Here is an 11,068-nt window from a genome sequence, read left to right on the forward strand (position 1 = left end):
ATGGCCAATAGAAGTTCTAAGACGACTCAGTCCACGACGGAAACAACCCACACCTCTTAACTCATATGTTTTTCCCGACGCTATAAGTATCTGTGGTATATTTTGTAGTAAGATTGATGGCTGTGGAAGTATTTCACTAGGTACTATAATTATAAAAAGCAATTTAATTTATATCTTTTAATCAGTTATCCTAAATTAATAAATACCTTCCCAATTCAATAAATCGATGAATATATGAAAAGCTGACATTACAGTTGTTTTTGTTTTTACTCCTTGGCAAGCTTCGCCCATATTATTGATGTAACCACATTTAGTGTTTTCCAAATCTATTTTGGAATCTATAAACTTCTGTAAACCGTTTAAGTTTCCATTATTTATGGTAAATGAAAAAATCATAATTGGAACTGGAGCTTCAGTCGTTCTTCCGCATGTTAAAATACTACAACTTATATAGTCATGAGCTGTTGGAAACTCTTTCAATGCTGTATTAAATATATTGCTTGCTGTTGTTTCACACTTCACCAAAGTTGTGTTGTATTCTAAAAATTCCAATTCAGGGTCAATATTGTTAATCTGTTACACAAAACAAATTATTATAATTTATTTAATTTATATTTATTAGTTGGGTTAAGTCCAAATTAGCGTAAATCATAATAGAAAATAGTGAAGTAAAAAGAGCATAGGTACTATAGTAAACTGGCTTACATCGATAATAATAAAATAATTAATTTATTAATATGTATCTATATTATATTTATCTAATATACTCCTTTGCCCTAGTGGGCGTTTTCATTATAAATAAATATGTGTTCATAACTAAGATAAGATATAATAATAAGATAAACAATTTGTTGAACAACTAACCGATATTGTAGATTAATAGTGTGGTTTTAATCTGGCTTTCTTATTATTCGCAGCCTACATAATGTGAAAAAAAAATTATTGTTATGTTGTAATTTTATTTTACATTTTTATGGAGTCAATAAAAAGTTATAAGAATTAAAATTTGTTATCATATGAATACATTATTTATCGCAATGATAGTAGTTGTGTAGGAAGAAAATATTGAAGGTGTTAAAAAGTAATTATTTTGGTAGAATAATTACACAATTACTCAAAATCGAATTACTAAAAAATCCCCTAATAATGATAGAAAACGATAACAATATTTTGCAGGTGATCAGCCACAAAATAGATACATACAGATTTTTATTTTGATTATGATTCAAATGATAATGTAAAATATCTAATTATTTAATTGAATCAAAATATTAAATTTTTCTTTAAAAAAAAATAGCTTAAATATTATTATTCATATTTTTGATTTCAGTGATAACATGATCAATGATCATGGTGGGTAATTTTTTCGCTTTTATATGTAAAAAAAATAGTTGTGCATTTGAATATAATATTATAATTAAATTACTTTGAACATGTATTATTTAATTATCTAATTCTATAGTAAAATTAGTAAAGTAGTAGGTAGTATTAGTTGGTTAGTTTGTATATGATTATATAATATATCAGCGGTTCCCAAACTGTGCGCCGCGGCCTAGTCTAAGTGCACCTGGTCTAAAAATAAATTTTAACTCGATGACGGCGGCGAGGGTAATGTGACAAAACCGATTACTATAATATCGGTAGAGAAAAATAATTTTTATGTCTCCGACTTCACACAATTGATAAACTGTTTATCGTTATCGGTTCTGTCGCATTATCCTCACCACCATTAATGAGTTTAAATTTATTTTTAGACCATAGTCATGACTTTATGAGACGTGCTTGATAAAATTTGTTTTCGGATTAGTATGACCGCCAGTCTCGCATAGTGTGTTGCTCTATCGTGTTCGTCGTCTTTATATAGACAATTTGTTAATTTTGTGACTTTTTTTAAATCATGGATCGATTTTTATTGAACAGTCATAAACGTTGTAAAGAGGAGGAAAGTATACCCTCAACCAGTAACAGCCTGACTGTTAACGAAAATATCGGAAGTATGATGATAGTTACTTGGAATTTGGTTTTACTTCGACAGAAGTGAATGGTGAAGAAAGACCATTATGTGTATTGTGTATGACAGTTTTAGCATCAGAATGCATGTTGCCGAGCAAATTGAAGCGCCATTTGGAAACGAATCATAAGTATGCGGTTGGAAAATCTCGCGATTACTTTGATAGAAAGAGGAAGAACTAAAACAGGAAAAAAGTACATTTTTTAAGAATGCATCAATACCAAACAATGCATTGATAGCCTCTTATAAAGTTGCTTTTAGAATCGCAAAATGTAAGAAACCTCATACAATTGCAGAAGAGCTTATCCTACCAACTGCTTTAGATATGGTAAACATTATGATTGGCGAATCGGCTGGGAAAATACTTTCAAAAGTGCCGTTGTCTAATAATACAATTAGTCGCCGAACTCACCATATGGCAAATGATCCAATGATCAGTTGATAGAAAAACTTAAAGAAAAGACATTTGGGTTGCAGCTGGATGAGGCTACGGATATTAATAAGGATGCTCATTTGATATGCTACATAAGGTTTATAGATAATGATGACATGGTAGAAGACTTACTCTTTTGTAAAAATATTACAGCTAGTGCCAAGGCTCAGGACTTATTCGAGATTCTTGATAATTTTATGTCTGAAAATAATGTAAATTGGACTAAGTGTGTTGGTGTCTGTACTGATAGCGCTCGTTCTATGTCTGGCTGCTATGGAGGATTACAGGCGCTTATTCAAAACAAAGCTCCTGATGCACTGTGGACTCATTGTATTATTCATAGAGAAGCACTTGCATCAAAATATCTGAGTCCTGAACTGAACCAAGTCTTAGAATGTATAGTGAATGTGGTCAATTATATAAAAACTCGTCCACTGAAATCGAGATTTTTCAAAAAACTATGTGAAGATATGGGAGCTGAACACACAAGTTTGCTGTACTATAGCAGCGCACGATGGTTGTCGCGCGGTAATATGATAATACGTACGTTTGAACTATGAGAGGAAATTTATGTATTTATTAAAGAAGAAGGACATAAACATGCCAGTGAATTTTCCAATAAAGAATTTTTAATAAAATTGGCATATTTGTGTGACATTTTTGATAAGCTGAATGCACTGAATACGTAGTATGTCCAATAAATACGCAAACTTTTAAAATAAAACTTTTATTTGTTATAATTTATCATAAATCAATTTTATCCCCTTCAAAATAGTCTCCGTCTATAGTGATGCATTTATCCCATCTTTGTTTCCATTGTTCAAAACATCCCTCAAAGTCTTCAGAAGTTAGGCTTTTCAGCTGTCTTGTCGTTTCGCGCTTTATGGTTTCCACATCGTCCCAATGCTGACCCCTCATGACCATTTTACATTTTGGGAACAAAAAAAAATCACAGGGGGCTAAATCTGGAGAATAGGGGGGGGGGTAGGTTAGGTTAGGAGAGTAGCTGTGTCTTGTTTGATTCCAAGGTTTGAAAAAATGTGCAGTGATATGCAAGCACATCCATCACATTAATTTTATATCTTTTTAGACCTCTAAATATAAATGTAAATGTAAATCTTCAAAAATAATTAAAATGTATACAAAGTATATAACTAAAATTAAATAAATATTCTTGTATTATAATTAAAAAATTGTCTGGTTTTTATTTGTTTTTTTTTCATTTTTTATGATTAGTCATGCTATGTCTTGGGAAGGGCGCCTTGAGAAAAGTTTAGTTCAAAAAGGGCGCCGTGAGCTAAAAAAGTTTGGGAACCGCTGGTTTAACCAATAAATAAAAGGGTCTAAAAAAATTAAAAAAAGTCAATACAGTTAATGTGTATTCGATTTTGTTGTTGGTTGTAAAAGTTATACATTGTTACATTGTTAAATATCATCTTCAAGGAATTGGCCAAAAATAACTAGCTGAATTATCAGCTGCAATGGAAATTCCGTGCATGACAAGTACAACTTTTTTTTAAAGAACATGAAAACTTAAGCTCTAGTATTCATAACTCAGCGTGGGAGGAAATAAAAAAAGCTGGAGAGGAAGAAAGAAAATTAGCAATAGAAGCAGGAGATGTTGGCGATGATGGGATACCGTTTTGTACCGCTGTAGCAGATGGACAGTGGCCAAAACGAAGTTATAAATCTAAATACGATGCTTTATCCGGAGTGGTATTGTCGCGCTCAGCTCTTAGCAAAGAATATAATATAAAAATACATCCTAGCTAAGGATGCCTTCACGACTGGCCGTTGGGAAAAAATAATTGCAGCGCTAACGGCCTGAATAATACAAGAAATAATAGATTACCAGAAACTCAATATGTTAAAAGGGTATTTGGGTACTAATAAAAAAAAATAACAATGTTATATAAACAAAAAAAGGCTATGCTATATTATGACTAGGTACATGTAATGAAAATGTTTGGTAAAACTCACAAAGAAATAAATAATTTATGCTTGATTAGCAGGTAAATATAAAACATAATGTTTAAATTAATGATTGATTATCATACATGAATGAATGCAAAACAGAACAATTAATAAGTGCAAGCTGCCATGTTGCATGATTAGCATGCAGTTAATATAAATATAATATATAATAATATAAAATGCTTGATTAGCACATGACAATGTATATAATGTATAATAATATAAGATGCTTGATTAGCAATGCAATTAATGAGTATAATAATGTGCTTGATTAGCAATGCAATTAATGACTATAATAATGTGCTTGATTAGCAATGCAATTAATGAATATAATATGTGCTTGATTAGCAAATGCAAAGAATGAATATAATACAATATGCTTGATTAGCAATGCAACTGATGAATATAATACAATATTAATATAAAACAATATAAAATGCAACCTTGCTTGATTAGCAAGAAGTCAAGAAAAATATAATATTAAATTTAAAAGGCTCGTCAGCCGATTACCTGCCAACTGGTGTCCGTTAGCGGCTTCGAACCAGAACGCTACCGTCTTGGGATGCACACACTTGTACAATAAAAAATAATACAATATAATAATAAAATGTGGCAATCCCAAGAACGTGCGACTAACGGGCCACCAGCTGAGACGAATAATTCACAAAAGGAACATGCAATTCACCAATATAATAATTCACGTGTTTCTGCAAGTATGTTTATGTGCGTCCTAGATTGGAAAATAATATTAATAAATGGTGTAGCCGAGTGGCTGAACGATACTTACAGAAACTTGAATACAAAAAAAATTGTTCCACGTGGAAATAAAACTCAACGACCTGACACAACACGAGACCTGACACAACGGAGGACCAAAAGACAACAGAACAAGATGTATAATAAATTGAGGTTGGGTCCGAAAAACTATAAAAACAATGAAAACGAAAACACCAATAAAAATCGCAAACGAAAGATAAAAATTCAGTCAGTACAACAACTACTACATAATATAAAAATAAAAATAAAATACAAAAACCAACGGTCGCTGCTCACTGTCAGTGCGATAACGGCGAACCGTTATCACAGCCGACAATGGAGCAGCGCACGCGAGCTCTGTTGGAAAATGTTAGCGCTACAATTAAAAATGTGAGCGCAGTGAACATACACCCCACTTTGAAAGGATCTGCCTTTCAACACTACTTATATGACAATAACAACGAAAAGTTGAACATGAAACTTTTAAAGAAACAAATAATGATTATATTGAAAAAAGAAAAAAAAAAAATATGTTGTGATATAAGAAAAAATGAGAATTTTGCTATATGCAAGTTTTCAAAAAAAAATAATAATAATAATAATAATAGTAATAAACAAACAAATATAAATTATACATATTATTAAATAAGAATACAAATATAAATACAAATTTATGAATATTATACAGATGAATCAGCTTGCTCTTCGCTCTCATCTTCTTCGGTTGGAAGCAGTGACAGCTTGACAACTGGACGTTTGAATACATTGCCAGAGGAATTGCGCAATGTGACTACTCTAACAGTACCATCAGGACCGGGGTGAACATCCTGAACTCTGACTAGTGCCCACTTTGTAGGAGGAAGATTTTCTTGTCGTAGAAGGCATAGATCACCCACCTTAATATTTCGGGTTACCTTTATCCAACGGCCTCTACGTTGCAATTGGGGAAGGTATTCCCTGGACCATCTCTTCCAAAATTGCTGAATACAAGATTGTACCATTTCAAATTTTTTAAGTCTTGACATTGGAACTGCAGATAGATCTGAATCAGGTGGTAGGGTGATAATTCCACCAATCAGGAAATGAGAGGGTGTTAAAGCTTGACAGTCCGATGGATCATTGGATAACGGAGTCATGGGTCTAGAATTTAATACTCCCTCTATTCCGCACAGTAACGTGGTCGCTTCTTCAAATGTAAATGTTGCATTTAATGAAATCTTAGTCAGGAGCTGTTTTGAAGACTTAACCGCAGCTTCCCATAAACCCCCAAAATGAGGTGCTGAGGGTGGAATGAAATGCCATTGAATTGATCTTTCAGTAAGAAACAATGAAGTTTTATGAGTCTTGGCAATTTCCTGGAATTGAGCCATGAGTTTGCGATTCGCACCAATAAAATTTGTGCCGTTATCACTGAACAGGTTTTTGCACTGTCCTCGGCGAGACATGAATCTGGTTAGCGTAGCTAAAAATGCATCAGTAGTCAAAGATGAAACTAGCTCCAAGTGAATTGCGCGTGTGACCAAGCACACAAACACAGAAATATATGCCTTTTCACTCTTCACACGACGAATACCACTGCGAATCATTATTGGGCCGCAGAAATCCACTCCACATTGGGAAAACGGTCTATCGATAGTGGTTCGTTGACGAGGTAGTGGGGCCATGAAAGGTGTTATTGATCTTGGATTGGTTCTGAAACATTGCATACATTGATGAATGGTACGACTGGCAAGACTTCGTCCACGGATGGGCCAGTAATTTATTTGAATATGTGCAAGCAGTGCTTGTGGACCAACATGAAATAATCGTAAGTGTTCATATTTGAATAACAATTTTGTGAATGTGGATGACGGTGGCAAAACAATTGGAAATTTTGAGTCATCATTTATTGGTGCATAAGCTAAGCGACCCCCTACACGTAACATACCATTGTTATCAATGAATGGATTAAGCTTCAATAAACAGCTGGACCGGTGAATGGGTAAGCTTGAATTTAAGGCTTTTAGCTCCAAGGGATAAGCTTCAGACTGAATTTTGCGAATCCAAAATTCTCGGGAAACCTTGAGGTCAAGTATACTCAAAGCACCTGTCACACGTTGATTCATGTGTTTCCGTAATTTGCAATTATGTACAAATCTTTGGACTAAGGCTGTTATGCGTATAAGCTGCATGTAACTCGAATACTTTTCCAGTAACCAAGAATTGGACGACTGAGATATGGTGAATACTAATTTTACTGGACGAACTTCAGGAATTTCCGATGGTAGCTCTGGAATACAAGGCCATGAGTCACTACCTAAAAGCAACCAAGATGGGCCATTCCACCATATTGACAACGATGGCAGAGTAGATGGGTGAGTGCCTCTGGTAATTAAATCAGCAGGATTATCTTTGGAACCAACATGGCGCCATTGTGTATAAGTTGTAATGTCTGATATTCGAGCTACTCTGTTTGCTACATATGACTGCAAGGGAACTTCATTTTTTAACCAAGCCAAAACAATTGATGAATCAGTCCATAACAGAACATCATTTGTACTAAATTGTATGCCTAAGCAATTGAGTTCATTTTTTACTTCAAGCAACAGTTCAGCCAGCAATACTGCACCACACAGTTCAAGTCTAGGAATGGTAGTAGCCTTCATTGGAGCAACACGAGATTTGGAAGCCAAGAGATGTACTTGTACTTGACCGTTCGGACTGGTAGAATGCAAGTAAATGCATGCACCAAATGCTTCTTGTGATGCGTCACAAAATCCATGAATGGTGATCTTTGATTCCGCAGTACTGACAACTTTACGTGGTATGGCTAATTCATGCAGAGATTGAAGTGAATTGTAGAAATTTATCCAACGAGATTGCAATTCAGTTGGGAGAATGTCGTCCCAGTTCATTTTCATTCCCCATAGTTGTTGAATGAAAATTTTTCCAAGGATGAGTACAGGTGATATAAGTCCAATAGGGTCATAGACTGAGTTGATGTCAGATAACAATGTACGCTTTGTCATGTTTGGCGGTGGTGACCAATGCTTGAATGTAAAACGAAATTGATCAGTAATAGGCTGCCACGTAAGGCCTAAAGCTGTAATCATGTCGTCTTCATTGAGTTTTAATACGAAAGTTGGGTCGTTGCATGCTGCGGGAATTTGGCTGATAAGATTGACTGAATTGGAGCACCATTTACGAAGTGAAAATCCAGCTGGATTAAAAAGCGTTAATAGCGAGCTGTAGATTTGAAAACATTCATCCTCAGATGCCCCGCCACTCAGAAGATCATCAACATAAAAGTCTTGAGTGATTACTCGATTTAATTTGGGATCGTCTGTGCATTTTCCTATCTCAGCTAGGCAACGAGTAGCCAGATACGAGGCTGATTTCGTGCCATACGTTACAGTACATAATCTGTATTCTTGTAACTTCTCAGCAGGACTTTTCCGATAGAGAATTCGCTGGAGGTCCCTGTCTTCTGGTGCCACTACCACTTGACGGTACATTTTTTCAACATCCGCTGTAATAGCTACCTGGTGAATGCGAAATCGCAGAAGGATATGGAATATATCAGATTGTACTTTTGGTCCTTTTAAAAGAATGTCATTAAGTGATATGCCAGACTTAGTGCTTGCAGATCCATCAAATACTACCCGAAGCTTTGTAGTTGTGCTATTGGCCTTGAATACGGGATGATGTGGTAGGTAATACTTTGGTCCAGTTGCTGTAGTGGTTGCCAGTTCCATGTGGTTCAACTTTAAGTACTCAGAAATGAATATGTTATATTGTTTGGCCAATTGTTCATCTTTGCCGAATCTTCTTTCTAAATTATAAAATCTCCTTTCTGCCATTGGCCGAGAATCACCAAGCAAATTGAGCTTATCATTGACTGGTAACCTTACAACAAAACGTCCACATTCATTACGTTTGACAGTTGATGAAAAGTGCTCTTCAGCTTGAGCTTCTTCGATGAATTCAGCATTGGTACTTGAAGTAAATAGACTTAGTGCAGATGTTGTGGATAGCATTGTAGCCTTTGACTTATCCAGTGATTTCTCAAATAATTTACCAACAAGTATCCAACCAAGCTTTGTGTTGTGCATACTAATGTGCTTCGACAACTGCAGACGTTCACCCAAGAAAATATCATAAAAAACCTCAGCACCAAACAATATGTCCACAACGCCTGGTACATTAAGTTGAGGATCAGCTAGGTTATCTTTGACATTATCAGGTATGTTTAATTGATCAAGTCCGAACATTTGACACGGAAGTTTATCAGTTATGGATGGCAATGAGTGAAATTCAACTGAAGAGTGGTAATTTTGACAAAATGATGATATAGTGGATGGCATTAAACGTATAGTGGAAGAGGACATGGTACCAACGCCAGATATTGCCAATGAAACATTTGTTCTCTTTAAACGTAATCGTTGAGCACAAGCAGATGTAATAAAGTTGAGTTGAGATCCAGAATCCAAAATTGCTCTACACCGTTCAGGTTGTCCATCAGCATCATGAACATAAACTGCAGCAGTGGCAAGCATTACAGTAGACATAGTGTTAGGTAGGTGTTTATTACTAGTCGTTTACTGCATTAGTTTGACTGGTTATCTGCATCTCAGTTTGGGTAGAATTCTGGGGTTCTGAATTAGAGCTTGGGTCAACATGAAGTTTTGAATTATGCTTCTTTCCGCACCTTGGACATCCAGGGTAATAACAAGTTTCAACTTGATGTCCAACATTCAAACAGTTAAAACACAGTTTAAATTTAGATACAACATCCCTGCGCTCAGGCACTGACAGTTGGTTGAATTGGTTGCAGGCATAAACTCTATGTGGCGCTGTACATAACACACACTTTTTAGAATGAACTTCAGATTTTTTTGCAAAAAATGCCTTGGCATCATGTTTTTTGGTTACATAGTTAGTTTGTCTTCCACTGGTTTGTTTTTGATCAGATTTTGATGAAATGCAACCCACTTCATAAGCAGCTATGCGCTTGGATAGGAAGGCTTCGATGTCCTTGAATGTTGGAAGCTCCTTACTTGTTTGTAATAACTGCCACTCACCAGCTGTAGTAGGGTCTAGATGACAACAGATAATTGTTGTCAACCAGGCATCCCAGTGCTCCACAGGCTGCTTCAGAGCCGTGAGAGATCGTACGTGGGAGTTAATGTGGTAATGTAATCTTTTCAATTCAGCAGCAGAATTAATATGCACCTTTGGGGAGTTCAATAATGCGCGAATATGCACTTGGATGGTCAATGCATTATTCTCATATTGCTTGACTAATTCATTGTAAGCAGCTTGATAGTTATCCGATGTGATTGAAAATCCTTTTATGACCTCAGCAGCTGAATGAGAAACGCTTGATTTGAGATAATGCAACCTTTGGACATTAGTTAAACTTGAATTGTTATGGAATAAGGCATTAAAAGAGTCAATGAAAGAAGACCAATTTTCAATATCCCCATTGAACGTTGGAATGTTGATAGTTGGCAATTTCATTGCTTCGTTGACCGATGAGTGTGAGTCACTATTATGGTGCATAGAACTGGATGCTTCATTTGGCCCATGTTTAGCTATCACATCTTCCATGTCAGCCACCAGCGTTAATGTAAGGTCATCAAATTCAATTTGATCAGTTACATTATCATGGCCAAGATCAAAATCAACAATGGCTTCCTGTGTGTCAGACAATTCAGAGATATATGCGTTCAACTTTGACAAACGGATTTGCAACTGGCGGATGGATGAAGTGTCTGGCTTGAATTTATTGAAGTAGTCACTGATTGAGCTGATAGATGATTTCAGTGTTTGACGTTTTTTGATCAGCTTGCGCAATTCCTTAGGCAGATCAGTAACGTCAGTGTTGGCCATGATGTTGCAGAAGACTGGAACAA

At 35.4% G+C, this 11,068-nt stretch overlaps 1 protein-coding gene across 1 annotated transcript; it reads right to left on the minus strand.

Moving 5' to 3' along the window:
* Positions 1–5,854: 5,854 nt before the first annotated feature.
* LOC126552565 (uncharacterized) lies at positions 5,855–9,721 on the minus strand. The gene has a single exon (XM_050207280.1). The coding sequence runs from the start codon at positions 9,719–9,721 to the stop codon at positions 5,855–5,857; it is 3,867 nt and encodes a 1,288-aa protein (XP_050063237.1).
* Positions 9,722–11,068: the final 1,347 nt, after the last annotated feature.

This window comes from Aphis gossypii, chromosome X, assembly GCF_020184175.1.
Source record: "Aphis gossypii isolate Hap1 chromosome X, ASM2018417v2, whole genome shotgun sequence".
Taxonomy (NCBI): domain Eukaryota; kingdom Metazoa; phylum Arthropoda; class Insecta; order Hemiptera; family Aphididae; genus Aphis; species Aphis gossypii.